The sequence below is a fragment of the Oncorhynchus mykiss genome, chromosome 24, assembly GCF_057628025.1.
Source record: "Oncorhynchus mykiss isolate SJ-2025 chromosome 24, ASM5762802v1, whole genome shotgun sequence".
Classification (NCBI taxonomy): domain Eukaryota; kingdom Metazoa; phylum Chordata; class Actinopteri; order Salmoniformes; family Salmonidae; genus Oncorhynchus; species Oncorhynchus mykiss.
The window spans coordinates 2,614,322-2,633,387 of record NC_143045.1 but is presented as its reverse complement, the minus strand read 5'-3'; the positions used below and the strand labels follow the sequence as shown (position 1 = coordinate 2,633,387).

Sequence of the window (19,066 nt, the reverse complement as noted above, 5' to 3'; positions counted from 1 at the left end):
GATAATATCTAGTAATATCATCAACCATGTGTAGTTAACTAGTGATTATGATTGATTGTTTTTTATAAGATAAGTTTAATGCTACCTAGCAACTTACCTTGGCTTACTGCATTCGCGTAACAGGCAGTCTCCTTCAGGAGTGCAACGAGAGAGAGGCAGGTCGTTTTTTCTTAGGACTAGTTAACTGCAAGATTGGGTCCCCCGAGCTGACAAGGTGAAAATCTGTCTTCCTGCCCCTGAACGAGGCAGTTTACCCACCGTTCCTAGGCCGTCATTGAAAATAAGAATGTGTTCTTAACTGACTTGCCTAGTTAAATAAAAAGGTATATAAAATAAAAAAATAATATATAATAAAAAAAAAAAAAAAAAAAATTAAATAAAAAAATAAATACAAAATAATATAATTCGGCAAATCAGCGCCCAAAAATACCGATTTCCGATTGTAATGAGAACTTGAAATCGGACCTAATTAAATCGGCCATTACGATTAATCGGTCGACCACTAATACAGACCTAGGCCTACTAATCCAGGCCAAAGTGTAGGCTAAAACTTGAGGTAACTGCTGTAATTGTAAGGAAGGCAGTGAAAACAGAGTGTAGTAGTGCAGTAGTGCAGGTGTTGTAGTGAAAGAGGGCCCTTCCTTCTGTTCTGACAGGCTTGCTGATCTGAGAGCTGTGAATGGATGATCTCAGGGCTGCTGGCCCGAGGACAGGGAGAGAAGTGACTCATGTTTGGCTCTGCAATGAGGGAGAGAACACATGATGTTTGTATCTCGTTGCAGATTACACACTACAATCACAGTCCCTCACTGTGGTCACAACTATGACATCACCTCCCTTCCCACTGACTGAGGAGAAGTCCTCCCGCAATGTTTATGTTTGAAAAATTCAGGTTGATAATGGAATGTCTGATTGATCAGACAGGTGACAAAATTATATTCTATATGGTTAATATAGGTTACATACGATACACGTTACCTTAATTTTCACATAATCAAAACCAATAAGCCACATGTCAAACTCATTTCACTGAGGGCCAAGTGTGAGTTTTTGCTTCTCCTATGTAGTTGATTGATTAAGGTCACTAATTAGTAAACAACTCCCTTCACCTGGTTGTCTAGGTCTTAATTTAAAAAAAATAAAAAATAAAAATACCTGCAAACACTCCACCCTTCATAGAATGAGTTGGACACCCCTAAAATAAGCCAATGAGACCTATGGGCATTTAGGCTGAAGCAATTGGTTGACTTGTGATGTCAGAGAGGAGTCAAAGTGCAACTTTCCAAGAAATATAGTGCTATATAATAGGCTACAACCTGTCCTGCAGGGCTACAAGATATGTGCTACAAGATCCAGTGCGTGACCATTGTCTTCTGTCTGTAAGATCCCATGTTGATTACCAATCGAGGTAAAAAAATTAAAAAATAATAATAATAAAAAAAGGGGGAAAAGAAAGCCAGTGGATCGACTACTAGGCCACAGGTCAAAGCTGGGTTAAAGCTAAGGCACAGCCCCTCCGCTTTCATGACATCAAAGGGAGCTCCCACAGCCACAGCCTGAGGGGGAAGAAACACTTTCTGCCCCAATAAACCCAATCAGGATTTCTGACAGGGCTTGGGGACAGACATTTCTTCACCGTAGACTGTCTGGAGCTAACCTTAAATATTTGCATAAGATGTTTGTCCATGAAGTGTTTAAGAAAAATTCCCTGCTAGACACTATACAGGGTGACTTTCCAGTCTCCCTACATAATTCTGATTAATGAGAGGTGTTTCAGACATAATTATGCACTATAGAGGTATTTCAGTATTTCCATTTCCATGAACCTGCAGTCTGATCTAAAAATGGAGTCATGTTTTGTAGCTATTATTGTGGCATTTGGGGCTCCCGAGTGGTGCAGCGGTCTAAGGCACTGCATCTCAGTGCAAGAGGCGTCACTACAGACCCTGGTTAGTTTCCAGGCTGTATCACAACTGGCCGTGATTGGGAGTCCCATAGAGCGGCGCACAATTGGCCCAGCGTCGTCCGGGTTAGGGTTTGGCCGGTGTAGGCGATCATTGTAAATAAGAATTTGTTCTTAACTGACTTGCCTAGTTAAATAAAGGTTAAATAAATACAATTTTAAAAAGTGTGTTGTTTCACAGATTACACAATCAAGCTAGCAGCGAATAGACATGGTTGTACTTGTTCAATAAAGCCATTGCACTCTCAACAACAGAACTACCAGGACATTGCAGGATATCTAGGTGGACACATTTTTTTCTGGCTTTTTAAAGACGAGAGCCTTTACTGGAGCCCTACTTCCTCGTCCCTCGGTTTACTTACAACCAGGAAATGTAGATGGCGTGTGAGATGCAGAAACGCTAGTATTTGCGTGAGGAAATATTGGACTTTTATGGCACATTATATGCTAATAACATTAATGGCCATATACATTGAAAAAGGGACATTTCACCTCTGCTCCAAGTGTATTTTGCACATCTAGCCTAATGCACTTTCTCAATTGAAGCACATTTGTCTGACGCAGGTTCATTGCAGTTAGGGGCTCACGACAGCATCTGTGCCGCCAGAGTGCATGGAAACATTTTATGTTTTCTAATGTTCTACTTTTGTGAGTTAATCTTTGATACTACATGAATTCGAGGCTCCGGTTGGTCATTAAATCACAGTGCAGACCCTGAGAGTCTCCGCTCTGCTCCACACTACCCCAGAAACCGCATTCAATTTTAGCAACCTCACTGAGATGCAGGGAAAGGGAGTAAATAAATAAATGTCTAAAAATCGGCCTCTGCAGAGAAGCAGCACCCTCACACAAACACCTTCCCATACACCATTGCAGTAGAAGTGTAATAAGACCTAGAGAAAGCCTAGACAGAGGAAAAACTAGGCTGGTTGTGTGTTTTGGTAAAAAGCTTAGGGATGGGGCTTGTAATGAGAAATATACCCACTCTCAAATTCATAGACAGAGATACCATGATATCAAAATTAGTTTTAACAATGTTTTGAGGCTATATAGTGTTTGTTTACATTTACTTTGTTTATATTAGAGTAAAACAAGCTTATATTTTGGGTTCTGATGGAGTACGACAGTTAAACTAAGTTCGAGGCATTTATAAAATTATATTCTTCAAGAATCAATGTGTACATATCACTTATTTATAAATCCCAAACTGAATGTAGCAACTGCAGATTGCCCCTTAAAATGATCTTGTGTGACATATGTGCAGTTGCAAACCGTGACAAATATAACGAGAATCAATAAAGACTTAGTGGGAGGCAGTTTCTTCCCTTGCTAGAAAAAAAGCTGTGTGCTGACCCGGCAGCTACGAACCTACCGATTATACTTGTAGAATAAATAGCAATGCTCGTCAGTGGCCAACAACTGGACATTGAGCAAATTAGAGAGCACGAACCCCCAAGTGATGGAGCCAACAAAAGAAATGAGGTAAAAGGATAGCATTTTCTCTGGGTGAGCCAGTTACACTTAATATGCAATGCAGTCTTTGGGATGGTAGCTAGCTAAGTGCACAGATGCAATATACACACACACACACACACACACACACACAACACTAAATACTGTCATTGTAAATAAAATAAAAATTCTTAACCGACTTGCCTAGTTAAATAAAAAAAGGTTACACACACCAAAAAGTTATTTTGTTGGCATTTACGCATGTCCCCAATACCAGTAAAACATAATCAAAACCTATTTCTTTCACTTACTTGCTGTGCTGTTCTGTTGTTCAGTCGTTTCATTCTCAAACAGGTTTTCTATGGAACGCCGTTCGGGTCGTTGCGTGTCAAAAAATATACACGTCAAATAACACGACATCGGTTTCAGTAGCTATAGTTAGCTAGCTAACTATAGAGTTAGGTGTCACCATCTAAAATAAGAACTGTCTCATAAATTAGGGTTATTTCATTAACTGTTATTGGACCCATCTACGTGACGCTAGCCACAATGAGGATTAGCCACAATAGTGGACTTTGCGGTTAGCCTTCAAAATAAAAAAAGTATGGCATAAGTCTACTATCTGTATTAATTTGCATCACAGTCAATTACATACTTTATTTTGAAGGTAAAACGCAAATTCCATTATTGTGCCGAATCCTTATTGTTGCTAGCCTTGGAAGACAGGGTAAGTAGCTGGCTAGCTATTTATTTACATGAACTGAAGTTCAATTTCAATAGGCGAACAACAAGTGGCCACCTAGCTAATACTTGATTCCTAAATTATTGCTAAGAATAATGAAAATTACTGCAGTGTCTACTGGTCATTGTTTTCAGGCTGGTTGTATTGGTGCTAGCAAGGTACCAAGCTAAAGATATCTACCCCAGAAGTTGCGTTCGAACAAATGATGCTTTATTACCAACGTGGTATTGTAAACACATCGTTCGTGGCCAGTGTTTGCAGACTTTTTTGTACAGCTTTGACAGTACTACTGTACTACTCTACTTTTTTTGACACGCAAAGACCCAAACGGCGTTCCATAGTATGTATGTCTTGAAGCTAATAGCAGTGACGCTATTACTGTGCAACTCTGATGGGGCAACATTTGAAAAATAGCGCACTTGGTAGTGTGTACTGGTGCTCGACCAGTCGGCGAAAGAAAGCCAATATCACCCACGACAGAACGGTTGATTGTCAAGCGCAATTATCTTGACTTTAAAGGATTTTACCTTTTGGGTGGTCTCGCTGAAATGTTCTTACTCTTTCAAATGACTACACAACTTGTTGACTGCTCGAGCCACACAGCAGATATTGTGGGTTAGGTTAGGAATGCTGTGTTGTACGTGTAGAGCAAAATGTTACGTGACGTTAATACGTCATTATATAGGTACGACTTCCAAGGTCTTTGCTGTGAGAACACGAGAGTGACTGCAGACACTGTTCAGACGTGGTAAATACGGTCACCAGGCAAACATTTGACAAGACTACCGGTGTGTCTGAGCTTCAACTGGCAAGACTTCCCTGGCATTAGTTTGTTTTGATTTGCTGTAGTTTGAGCATCCAAGACAGGAAACAAGTCTTCCACTGAAGTAAGACATGCAATGTTCTGTCGATGAAGCTTTCATTTAAAAACGAAAGTTCCTAAACCCGTCAGGTTAAAACAGAGAGCTGACAGTCCTAAGTAGCCAAAACAACAATTATATGCCGAGTCCTGTGGGAGTACAATGCTTTGAGTGGGGCTACTTCTTCTTGGTCTCTGAAACCACAGCACAGACATGTGAAGACTTGACACATTGGCAACGCTGCCTTTCCTCCATATCCTTCTCTCCATTGTTGCGATCCTGTCTTCTGTGAAGTGAAAGTAATGTTGGGCCCTGCGGCACTTCTTTGCAAATAAGAGATTGCAATGTGTCCACTACCATCAGCATCAAAGTGAGATGTGTGTTGGTGGTAGACCCCCACCCCTGGGCTCCTACCCCACCCCCTTTCCAACACCAGCCCTGGGGTATTGCCTGGATATCTTAATCTCCCAGTCTCTCTCGCTCTGCTGGCCCAACAACTCCCAACGACTCACTGCGGAGAAAATACTAGGCTACATGATTACAGAAAAACACTGGGAGCAGAAGCTATACTATTTTCTCCACTCCTTACTTTCATTTGTTCCACCAACTTGATGGATAAAGCGGTTGTTTTTCCAGTGCAGTTGGCACTAGGTAGCAGCAGCATTTATTTTTCCTGTAGCCTATGAGCTCCACTAGCCTAACTCTAGGTAAGAAAGTGATCTAACTGAAGGGATGGGCTGTGATTAAAATATTGGGTTCTGACTTGAAGAGAATGACTCACCGCCGTCTGAGAAAATATAATTTCATTAGGCGGCTTTTGAGTTACCAGGTACGTCTTTAGGGACTGTCAAAGAAAAGGCTGGCACTAACACAACCAGCAAAATGTACTTAATATTACCCATCAAACTGCACAGAAGCACTAGATTGAACTTCACTCAACTTTCTAGACTTTTCCTCTTTAGTTAAATATAATCAACATTTCACTCGGCTGTGGGAATTGTGATCGAATCCACACAATATTGGCCACTTTCAAAGTAACATACCGTAACCAAAACGAAGTACGAGAGATTTTCTTATAGGCAGAGAGCATTGGAGTAGGATTCTATTGCATTGACAGACATGAATCAGGCCCATACCCTACACAAATGTGCAACAAAACCAATCAAAGCTATTTTCCTTTATGCAAAAAGACATTGCCATTCACTTTGAACTGGACTGTGGCTACAGTATAGCGCTTGCGAGTAGATGCTCTTGTTTAGAGATCAAAGCGAGAACTGCATGGTGCAACGTGCACATTTGTTCATATAATTTGCTAGTTGGTGAGTTATTGTCCCAGTTATAGCTAATTTCTTGTCAACAATGGGGGAGTGGTTGCTTCCAACAAGAGGAGAAAATGTGTGCATTTCTAGCCATCTTGTCTCTTAAAAAGGGCAGTGTTGTATTTTGAGACCTCTTAAATAAAGTCACCAATAGGCAGAGCGTAGCGTAATTTGGCAGATTTCCTGTAATAAACGGTATGGGAATAATAATTTTATTTTGTAAAGTTTCTTGCATCAAACAACATTTTCAATCATCTCCTTGTCTGAAAGACAAATGGATAAACAGGTTAATGTCAAGCACTGCATGTATTTTTTTTAAGTCACATGGAAAGTGCTTTCGGAAAGTATTCAGACCACTTGAGGGTATCCACATTTTGTTACGATGCAGCCTTATTCTAAAATGGATTTAAAAAAATAATTATCCTCAGCAATATACACAATATACCCCATAATGACAAAGCAAACAGGTTTTTAGAAATTGTTACAACTGTATTAAACATAAACACCTTATTTACATAAGTATTCAGACCCTTCGCTATGAGACTCGAAATTGAGCTCAGGTGCATCCTGTTTCCATTGATCATCCTTGAGATGTTTATACAACTTGATGATTGGAGTCCACCTGTGGTATATCCAATTGATTGGACATGATTTGGAAAGGCACACACACCTGTCTATATAAGTTCACACAGTTGACAGCGCATGACACAGCAAAAACCAAGTCATGAGGTCGAAGGAATTGTCCGTAGAGCTCAGAGAAAGGACTGTGTCGAGGCACAGATCTGGGGAAGGGAACCAAACAAATTCTGCAGCATTGAATATCCCCAAGAACACAGTGGTCTCCACCATTCTTAAATGGAAGAGCAATCGGGGGAGAAGGGCCTTGGTCAGGGAGGTGACCAAAACCCGATGGTCACTGACAGATTTCAAGAGTTCCTCTATGGAGACCCGAGAACAACCATCTCTGCAACACTCCACCAATCAGGCATTTATGGTAGAGTGGCCAGATGGAAGCTACACCTCAGTAAAAGGCACATGACCACCCACTTGGAGTTTTCCAAAAGGCACCTAAAGACTCTAGTCTGATGTAGCCAAGATTTAACTATTTGGCCTGAATGCCAAGCGCTACATCTGGAGGAAACCTGGCACCATCCCTACGTTGAAGCATGGTGATGGCAGCATCATGTCGTGGGGATGTTATTCAGCTGGAACTGGACGACAAGTCAGGATCAAGGGAAAGATGAACGGAGCAAAGTACAGAGAGCTCCTTGATGAAAACCTGCTCCAGAGCGCTCAGGACCTCAGACTGTAGCAACCGTTCACCTTCCAACAGGACAACGACACTAAGCACACAGCCAAGACAACGCAGGAGTGGCTCTGGAGAGACCTGAAAATAGTTGTGCAGCAACGCTCCCCATCCAACCTGACAAAGCTTGAGAGGATCTGCAGAGAATAATTGGTGAAACTCCCCAAATTCAGGTGTGACAAGCTTGTAGCGAATTACCCAATAAGACTCATGGCTTTAATAGCTGCCAAATGTGTTTCAACAAAGTACCGAGTGGAGGGTCTGAATACTTATGTAAAATTGATATTTCAGTGTTTTCTTTTTTGCTTTGTCATTATGGGGTAATGTTTGTAGATGAGGGGAAAAAATATTTAATAAACTTTAGAATAAGGCTGTAACCTAACACAACGTGGAAAAAGTCCAGGGATCTGAATACTTTCCGAAGGCACTGTAGGTCTACACTGAACGCCACACATTGGCTGCTACTGTTGGCTGAATAATAGAACAGCTATTTCCATGTTAAAATGTTACGGGATGCATTTTCTCCATTGTTTTTATTATGGTAGGCCACTCTGGTAGGCCTAAATTATGATCAAATAGCCACAGTAGTCTACTTGCCCACTTAAAACTGTAACTTAAGGCAGGTACAGCCTTAGTGTTCAAAGTAAACGCACACCAGAAATTGCACAGAATTTTGACATCATTCAAGTTTGCTCTCAGCAGACCTGAAATTTGCTCAGTGCTTTAACAGATTGCATTTATTTCATTCCTCAACATTACAGTAATCTTTTGTGTATTTCACAAGAGCTGCTGGGGAGGGTGATAGGGACTGAGTTTGCAGTGGTAGGAGAGCTGGTGTGTGCCTGCCAAAGTGACAGCAAGGTGTGAGGAAAGCCCTCCATTTACACCCCAGTGAGAGACTAAGTTGATCTACAATGACCCTCCAAGGCAATTAAACCCACAGGAAATCAGGTGCCCAACCCAACGTTAGGGAAGGGCAGTGAGAGAGCAGACTAGATTATTATGACTTAATAAAACAGGCTGAATTATGATTTTTAATTCAACTCAAGAAACAGATTCATTATGAGGTTTTTAGGCAACCTGAGAACCATGACAGAGGAAGAGGATTAGGAAACAACGGAGTAAAAGAATGATGTAGGAGTTGAGAGTGAACAGGTGGGACCTCTGGGACGGCCATGTTGTGTCACTGGCCATCGACATAACAATCCATCAGGAGAATGAAAGGCCCATGATGGTGAGACGGCACCAGAAAGTCTGTCCAGTAATTCCATCTGACTCAGCGCCTATTCCAGGGATAATAAGGATATCCACACATTATCTAGGCTAGCTTGCTAATGCACTGCATACAGTGCATTCAGAAGGTATTCAGACTACATTTTGTTATGTTACAGCCAAATTCTAAAATTGATTAAATAAAAACTATTCCTCATCAATCTACACACAATACCCCATATGACAAGGTAAACAGGTTTTTAGACATTTTTTCAAGTAAAAATAGGAATACCTTATTTACATAAGTATTCAGACCCTTTGCTATGAGACCACAAATTGAGCTCAGGTGCATCGATCATTGATCATTGATCATCCATCCGTAAGATGTTCCTAGAACTTGATTGGAATCCACCTGTGGTAAATTCAATTGATTGGACATGATGTGGAAAGGCACACATGTCTATATAAGGTCCCACAGTTGACAGTGCATGTCAGACCAAAAACCAAGCCATTAGGTTGAAGGAATTGTTCGTAGAGCTCAGAGACAAAACTGGGTTGTGGCAAAGATCTGGGGAAGGGTACCAAAACATTTCTTCAGCATTGAAGGTCCCCAAGAACACAGTGGCCTCCATTATTCTTAAATGGAAGAAGTTTGGAAACACCAAGACTCTTCCTAGAGCTGGCCGCCCAGCCAAACTGAGCAATCAGGGGAGAAGGGCTTTGATCAGGGAGGTGAACAAGAACCCGATGGTCATTCTGACAGAGGTCTAGTTCCTCTGTGGAGATGGGAGAATGTTCCAGAAGGACAAGCATCTCTGCAGCACTCCACCAATCAGGCCTTTATTGTAGTGGCCAGACAAAAGCCACTCCTCAGTAAAACGCACATGACAGCCCACTTGGAGTTTGCCAAAAGGCACCTAAAGGACTATCAGACCATGAGAAACAAGATCCTCTAGTCTGATGAAATCAAGATCGAACTCTTTGGCCTGAATGCAAAGCGTCACGTCTGGAGGAAACCTGGCACCATCTCTACGGTGAAGCATGGTGGTGGCAGCATCATGCGGTGGGGATGTTTTTCAGCGACAGACTAGTCAGGATCGATGAACAGAGCAAAGTACAGAGAGATTCTTGATGAAAACCTGCTCCAGAGCACTCAGGGCTTCAGACTGAGGCGAAGGCTCACCTGCCAACAGGACAACAACCCTAAGCACACAGCCAAGACAATGCAGGCGTGGCTTCGGGACAAGTCTCTAAATGTCCTTGAGTGGCCCAGCAAGAGCCCGGACTTGAACACGACCGAACATCTCTGGAGAGACCTGAAAATAGCTGTGCAGCGACGCTCCCCATCTGCAGAGAAGAATGGGATTAATGGGATTCCCAAATATAGGTGTGCTAAACTTCTAGCGTCAATCCCAAGAAGACTCAAGGCTGTAATCACTGCCAAAGGTGCTTCAACAAAGTACTGAGTAAAGGGTCTGAATACTTACGTAAAATGTGATCTGTCTTTTTTGTTGTATACATTTGCAAAATTGTCTAAAAACCTGTTTTTGCTTTGTCATTACGTGATAGTGTGTGTAGGTTGATGAGGGAAAAAACGATTTAATAATAAGGCTGTAATGTAACAAAATGTCAAAATGCACTGTGTAGCTTAGAGCAAACCTTGGTTTGCAACAATGGTTTTTGCTTCAGATGTTCTGGCCTGTAATGTGCAAGCGTGTGCTAATAGTAGTGATATTGGGGGGGGGGTTATATTGTGATATTATTTTGGACGATATATCGATACTGACTTGTTCTCCACCTCCTTTTAAAATAGTTAGCCAACATGTTTCCAGCACTTTCATTTCCATGACTGATAGGTCTCCTTGTTTCGCTGCAAAATGTTTTGAAAAACAAAATCACAGTATCGAAATGCAATACACATCGTACCAGCATCTAAGAATTGTGATATTGTATTATGAGGTTCTGGGCAATTCCCAGCTCAAGTAGTAGTACTAGTGAAAAACATGATTTAATATTGACATATTCCTGGAGTCTTCACTGCACATCACGAGAACTCCCTTTTTACTTTGACCCCTGCATGCTCAGTTCACACCTGCTGAGCTCTGCATGAATATGGTCCAATCAGTGGAGAGCACCACAGGCTGCAGAAAAGCCTAATGGCAGGCAACGGCTGCACATTGGCCATTCACAAAACAAACATTTCGGAACATGAGCACTAGGCCGAACTCTTGTAACTCAGAAAACCCTAAAAAAACGATAATTTATTCATTGTTTTCAAAGGAAGCAATGAACACATTCATATTTTGTAGGCTTACACCGTTCAAAAATAAACCTGCACATTACTCAGACACCAACTCACAGGGTCTCATATTGTGTGTCCGAGGCCTTCAACAGCCAGGTAGAACAACAGACCACCCCAGCCCCCCTTCCACTGCCAGACAAGCAGACCTATCGGAGAGGGCCGGGAGGGAGTGTGGTCCCACCAGTTCCGGCAATGGGTCAAAGTGGCCGTTGTGCCCTTACATTGAATAAATTATAATTCCCTTATCCCGGCTGCCAACAGCTGTGCTCCGAAACACCTCTCACTCACATGGCTCTCTCATAGATATGTGCAGCTATACGTTCTGCCTTATTAGCTAGCAAATAGACCCAAGTTGGCTAAACTGGAAAAGGATTAGTTGGCTAGTCACTAGTACGTGGGCTTGTGCTTGAAAGATTATTTATGAGACCTGTGTTAATTAAGCAATAAGGCCAAAGGGGGTGTGGTCCCCCCTTTGCTGCTATAAACAGCCTCCACTCTTCTGGGAAGGCTTTCCACTAGATGTTGGAACATTGCTGCAGGGATTTGCTTCCATTCAGCCACAAGAGCATTAGTATGGTCGGGCACTGATGTTGGGCAATTAGGCCTAGCTCGCAGTCGGCGTTCCAATTTTCCCTAAAGGTGTTGGATGGGGTTGAGGTCAGGGCTCTGTGCAGGCCAGTCAAGTTCTTCCACAACGATCGAGACAAACCATTTCTGTATGGACCTCGCTTTGTGCACGGGGGAATTGTCATGCTGAAACAGGAAAGGGCCAAAACTGTTGCCACAAAGTTTGAAGCACAGAATCTAGATTGTCATTGTATGCAGTAGCGTTAAGATTTCTCGTCACAGGTACTAAGGGGCCTAGCCCGAACCATGAAAAACAGCCACAGATTGTTATTCCTCCTCCACCAAACTTTACAGTTGGCACTACGTATTCTGGCAGGTAGCATTCTCCAAACCCAAATGTATCTGTCAGATTGTAATGTGTGATTCATCACTCCAAGCTTTACAGCTTTACACCACTCCAGAAGACATCATTACGCATGGTGAAGTTCCAGACGAATAGTTCTCTTGCTGACGTTGCTTCCAGAGGCAGTTTGGAACTTGTCGTGAGTGTTGCAACCGAGGGCAGACAATTTTTACACGCCATGCGCTTCAGCACTCGGTGGTCCCATTCTGTGAGCTTGTGTGGCCTACCACTTCGAGGCTGAGCTGTTGTTGCTCCTAGATGTTTCCGCTTCACAATAACAGCACTTGATGGAAAGGTGGCATCTTATGACGGTGCCATGCTGAAAGACACTGAGCTCTTCAGTAAGGCCATTCTACTGCCAGTGTTTGTCTGTGGAGTTTGCATAGCCATGTACTCGATTTCATAAACCTGTCAGCAACGGGTGTGGCTGAAATAGCCAAATCGACTAATTTAAAGGGGTGTCCACATACCTTTGTATATATAGTGTGTAGGTTATTAAAAGTCTAAAGTTTGGCTAGATTTGCTGGTGCCTCACTAATATCAGCATCGATGTGGACATTAGAGGCTGTAGCCAATACGCATAGGCTTCACCTACACTTTGACATGTAGGCTAATTATTTACATACTTACATGTTTTTTAACAGAATACCAAGTGTCTTTCAAATCAATTTAAAATGGTCAATTTTGGTGAATGGCTTTGGTGCCCAGGCAGACTGGGCAGCTCTTGAAGGCCAAATGGCCTTTCCCCTAAAATCACAAAATTTCAGGCCTGGGTCCCACTGACAGGCATTGTTTATCAGCAATGTCACCACTTCCCGGGAGGGCCTCAGGGGTGTGGGAAAAAAACGTGGAGATCAGCAAAACTCTATGACAAAGAGCTAACTGCACACACTGACAACACAGTCCCAAGCTGTGCAATGCATACAACTAAAGCCGGCGGACACTACACATTTTAACCCGACCTACGGGCTCCTGATCAGCTCCCGGCGCATTTCTCCAAATGATAGGAAATCGGAGCAAACCCAGAGTAACATGTAATGCCGTAGCCCGTAAAGCACATACCCGGTTTGCGGTTGATGGCTCCAATGGGCTCCCCGGGGCACTTACGTTGTCACGATAACTTGCAAACATTTTGAAAGAAAATAAATAAATAAAAAATTTATATATATTCAGCATCAAAATAAGCCATTATCGCCAAGTATGAGCAGTGCTCAAAGCAAATGCAAAGCATATCCCACCATTAGCCAATTAGAACTATAAAAAAGGTTCTCATCAATTACCTCACAAGTTCATCACAACAATGGCACCAAGTGTATGGCATACCCTCACATACCCCCTCAATTTGAGCCCTTCACTGACAGATATTTAAGGAGTGCGTGGTGAATGAAGGAATTGGCCAACAAAATCTACTAATAATAGCCTATAATTTTGTCTGTCAAACAAGTAGACCTACCTAGGGCTGTTGAAGAGACACTATTACCACCACACCAGCAGTCATGGCCGTAGTAAGATTCCACGTGAGTCACGCTGATTTCCTCTGATGCACTCAGGACATGCATTGGTAATAACCAACTCGCTAACAACCATCAGGTCCTAATGGCCTGGTACTCAAGGCTCTATTGTTCCTCTAACCACTCTGACATCAATGCAAATGCGATTGAAAATCATATTAAACACTTATCAAAACTGTAGCATGCTTTTAAAACTCACTGTGATTGATCAATTTGAATAAATTGGTTCAACGGGTTGAAATTGAGTGGAAAACATAGTCGTTGTGGATGTTGTTTCAAAGCCTAACAACAAAATGGACAGCGCTTTCTAAGGTGATGATTCATTCAAAAAACAACCATATGCATATTAGAGCTTATGCATAAACCTAAATATGAGACCAACCCTGAAAAAATGATTATTTTAAAAATATTTTTATTGTATATACAATACACACATTGCGCACGGCAGATTTTTTTATTTCAAAAACTGACTTAAAATGTCTGGTACATAATTGATCTAGCCTATAACTCCAAAATGACAAATTCTAGTAATCGCCTTTGAGTGTGGACTGTATTATTATGCATTCAAATGGACTGGTTACAATATGCTACGCTCCAAACTTTATATTCATGAGTCTGGGAAAGAATGTATAGACCTAGGCGATGCTGTTGGTTTAATGATTGTAAGCAGGCCTGCTTACAGAGTTAACCTACAATTACGGTGAATTTGTATTAGATTTTGAATAGCCTAGTAATAGGGATTTAAAAAAATATTTTTAATAAATAGACTGACAATCTTTAGCTACAGAATCTCTCTCACCACCATGCGTGTCCATCTCTTCCCAGAATATCACCTGTCGTGCAGCGGGAGGGTGCATGCTCCTCACACAGTGGTTGATGCATGGAGTGAAATAAGTGGAGTGAGGAGCCTACCTGGCATGATTGAAAAACAAACAGCCAGGAAAGCAGCCTCTGACAAGTATTTTTCCCTCCTGTCCATTTCATAATGGACCATTGTAAATTCATAACTAATTTTACATATTAGTAAAGACAAGATTAAATTGAGAATAGTCTGATGGATGAAAATATGATCACTTGATGAGAAAACAACGTGTATAGCCTGAGGCAAGGAATAAAGCGCAAGCTTTTTTTGCGACTTTCGCAACTCATCAATTGCCTATAGTCTCATCACGCAGCCCATATACTGTATGTTTTGATTTCTAAGACATTCTAAATAGGTTTGTATCACTTACAACTAAAAAGTTGCAAAATAACTAAATCTAGCGTACAGGACCAGTTTCAAATGAACAATTTTAAACTCAATATAGCCCAGCCACTCCATGTGTGCACTCCCTCTCATTTTATAGTATATTCTTCTTAGTATAAAATCATATAAAATAATGGCAAGGGATTTATAAGCAAATCTTGACTGCTAAATGAACAAGCCCACAGGCTATGGCATGGCGCATAGCCAGATAACATACAGTAAGCCAAGTTACTCATATTCTGCTTTTCTCAAAATAGATTTTCTTTATATCATAATGTTTCTTTAGACCTGACTAAAAGAAATAATGGATGTATTGTGATGGTGTTTATTAAATTGATTCATTAGACTTTTTTAAAATTTAAATGTAGGTGTTCCAAAGGCCCACATCAGCGGCCTGGAGATGTGATTATGTTAATTACGGTCAATTACTGTGAGACTGGCAGTATTTTGCATGACAATAACCGACTGAACCAATGTCATGACCGCCACTGCCCTACCTCTTACTTCTTAAGAAACAGGTTAACACAAAGACCTCGTTGATAGTAAAGTCAAATTAAAATGAAGCCTACTTTCAGCACCCATGCACTGTCCATCTCCGATTGATTATGCCCCGGCTGCCACGTCAATGTAATGTATGTAAATGTAAAGTTATGTAAATAACTCAAAATCTGGCTTATTGTGAGGTCAACAACTCTGCCCATGATTAAACTATTTATCAATGAAACAGTGTTCATTCAAATCAATTAGAGCAGTAGCAAGCTTTCAAAGTTTACCTCCGGTAGTTGTCATCTCCACGCTCTCCTCCTCAAACTGAACATCAGTAATCCACGTGCACAGATGATGCGTTCCTTGTATGTACATTGAAATGCCTCCTCAGTTGCTATGATGATTTCCTTACTAGGCCTACACATGCGCAAACATAGCCCGATTCTGGCCCAATTGTCTAATCATAACGCCACGGAGATGCCGCCAGGTCTATATTATACCGTTTACTAGGTCACTACCATTTGGCTTGACTGAATCGTTAAATGTGAGAGGTTCTCCGGCGGTTAGAGCCCGCAGAGTGCGCAAAAATCTTGTAGTGTATTTTTGTCTTTAGACAAGACAAACCATAAACAAAATGCAGCTCACAGAGAGAGGAGTGCTGCACCACAGCGGCAATGTCACTGATCGATAACACCTGCCATTAAACACCTATTTAGTTGCATTGCATTGGTTGTATTATTTTTATTAGACTATAGGCCTAGTTTGACCAAGTAGCATCCTATTCGTTCAAACACCCCATAAGAGTACTCATGTTGGAAACGTAATTTCTCTATTTTGGATAAGATGAATGACAGATCCAGTACAGGCTAGCCTACTTGCTGGGTTTCTGGTCTGTTGATTTCCTTCCTTGCAGGAAAGTGGACTTCAGATGCAAAGGACAAAATTGCACCATTTCTTAATTTGGTTGTCAGGCCTCTCTAGCTCTACACACACTATTGACATGATCGTGGTTGATTCACTTGGAACAGCTCAAATTCCATTTTCAGTCTTTGATGGTGCAACAACCAGCTCAAGACCTTTTTGTATATGATGTGGTTGTTGGTGTAAAAATCATGGTAAATGGTCAGAGGTCTTTTGCCAGTACCAATTTCTGTGGTGCGACAAAGTGGAGAGTTCAGCACAGCACTGGGTTGAGAAAATATATGGGAGGCTATTGTGCTACTTAAGAACACACCTCAATGAAAAATAATGCCCCGCCTACTGGTTTATCATTTTGAAATTGGTTGTTGGAGTACATATTAAGTAACATTCAGTAATAATACACATTACTTATATACAGCTTAGGCTATACCATATGGGAGATAGTAAAAGTCTTTAGCTGACTCCAAAAACGAACAATTGACATAACATGAGAAGAATTGTCACTTGCATGCAGCCGGTGGAAAATTATCAGTGGGCATACCAATCCTTGCAGGCTTTTACAAGACTTGAGAACTTGCAATTTTAGCAGACAAAGCAACTCACAGTCACGCGTGCATATACTTTAAGTTCGGGTGGTCCCGGGAATCGAACCCACAACCCTAGTGTTACAAGAACCATGCTCTCTACCAACCGGGCTACAAAAGGTCCACATGTCGCCTACACTATCCGATAAAGCAAAAGGTGCATAAGTACAGGAGCCAAAAGGCATGATGTCTTCAATGACATTGTGAAGTGGAGTGTTTACTAAATGCCTGGAAAAGGTCGTACTTACCTATCAGTGATACTGGACTGTGTGTCGCTCATTGGGCTTCCGTTTCTAGATTTGCTTTGATTTATATCCAATTATCATTTTCCAAAGTATGATAAGAGTCTCTTTGAAGTCCTTCCCTAACATCCGTCTGTGTAGAGGAGATGCTTGAAAAAGACATAAAAAAATAAAACATTGAGAGCTGAATCCCCAAATAACAATGTTATGAAAACACCTTAAAATTGTCGGCGATAGACTCCCAGTGAAAAATAACGTATGGGTATGTCCTAATAATGAATTCAAAATATCAAATGAATAGTTTTGCAATCCTTCGCAGTGGAATGCTACGTATTCAGACAAGCCACTGACAATAATGAAACTTTCGCTGCTGTAACCCTTGAGATAAATTAGTACCTCTAATCACTCCTCGTCTTACGTCGTGCAGCTCTCCTCCACCTTTTCGCAGAAGACACCGTGGTCAGGGATGATCCTATTGACAATGTGTTCCGTTGGAAAATATTGATACAGCCTCCACTTTCACTCGGTCTGCATCTATCTCCATGTACGAATCCTTTGACGTCAATCGAAATGGTTCGCATCACACTTACTTTTGTCAGATGTAAAACCCTATAGGAAATACAACCAGTTAACCTGGCCTGGTGTAATAATAGTCAGACTGTCTTTTTTTGTTGTTGAAAGATGTTGAAAATCGAGTCAGTCCCATTTGGTGTTCCCAGACTCCAGGTTTGCCTTTATCCGCGGACGAGCAGCCCCTCGTGACCAGGAGAATTTCTAAAAAACTGACAAGTCTGAGTTGAAACCCGTGTTGTGAATTAGCTAACTAGTTAGTAATTATTGAATCAACATAAACTAGGTAATATTCTTAGCTTGATTAGCTAGCTATAGCAAATGCATTCGTTTTTACCCCCCCACCCCCCCCAGCTATTGCGCTATTTAGCTTGCTAGCCAATGTGCCCGTCTAAATGTGTTCAGTTAGCTTGAACTGAAGCTAGCCAGACTACAACGTTAGCTAGCGGTTAGTTAACTCCAGGGAGTGGAAACGGGACGCCTTTTCCCCCAGTCGACTCGAAACGTGTCCGATAAGATACGTTTTCCTTAAAAGTGTTAAGATTGATAGTTAGCAACGAAACAAAGTAAATCGTAGAAATTCAGCCGACTGAATGCATTAGCAGCTACAGTCAATTGCTGCAGAGTCTCGGCTAACAACGGTGGCCAACTACTATACAGCTATATCTAGCAACGAAAACAGATTAACTCTTTCACTAGCTACAAAACTTTGCTTCGCGTGCTCCGACAATCCTGGATGTCATTCCCCAAAAAAACGAAATCACAAAAACACGCTGTCCAACAAATGTACAAGGTGCCCCATCGAATATGAAGTCCATACGCGCTAAGGAATCGTTTCTTGTAAATCTCATTCGGGGTTGCAAACATCCACAAAACTTAACGGAGCGCATTTTTCATTGACTCCATGTTTCCAGAATTTACACAATTTGAAGTTGTTTCTCTGCAGAATTCCGTTGGATGTATACGCTATGCTAACAAGGTTAGAGCTAGCTAGCAAACGAATTCTCTCATTCACAAAACAAAAACCACCGAGTCGGTTATCACTTTAGACGAATGTGATTATTAGAACGTGTTTCCAGATATGTTATTGAGGAGAAAATAAATGACTTTCTACAATTTTCCAAAATTTCAGGATAACTACGCCCTGACCAACAGCTCCCAATTTGCGTCTTGTCTACTTCCGCCGGGAGAAAAATAAAACATATAATTTCCAGACTTTCATAAAAAATAATAATAAAACATTCGCCTTATTCATTGTGATGTCTGATTGGATGTCCTTGGCAGATGAGATACAAATAAAAACCTGGCCAGACTTTTAATTAAAAATAATAATAATTAATATTCCTCTTTTGCCTTGTTCATTATGGTGTCTGATCGGAA

The 19,066-nt window shown here is 41.4% G+C and overlaps 1 protein-coding gene across 10 annotated transcripts in view; it reads right to left on the bottom strand.

The window, feature by feature from the left end:
- Window positions 1–18,888, bottom strand: part of LOC110503539 (rho guanine nucleotide exchange factor 12) — a 70,061-nt gene extending 51,173 nt beyond the window's left edge. For all 10 annotated transcript variants that reach the window (XM_036961115.2, XM_036961116.2, XM_036961120.2 and 7 more), the window contains exons 1-2: window positions 17,513–18,888; window positions 17,123–17,265 (exon numbers count right to left, since the gene is read on the bottom strand). In XM_036961115.2, coding sequence (XP_036817010.2) covers window positions 17,123–17,154 — 32 coding nt within the window. In that variant the 5' untranslated portion in view covers window positions 17,155–17,265; window positions 17,513–18,888. The remainder of the gene's footprint in view (window positions 1–17,122; window positions 17,266–17,512) is intronic.
- Between the last annotated feature and the right edge of the window lie 178 nt (window positions 18,889–19,066).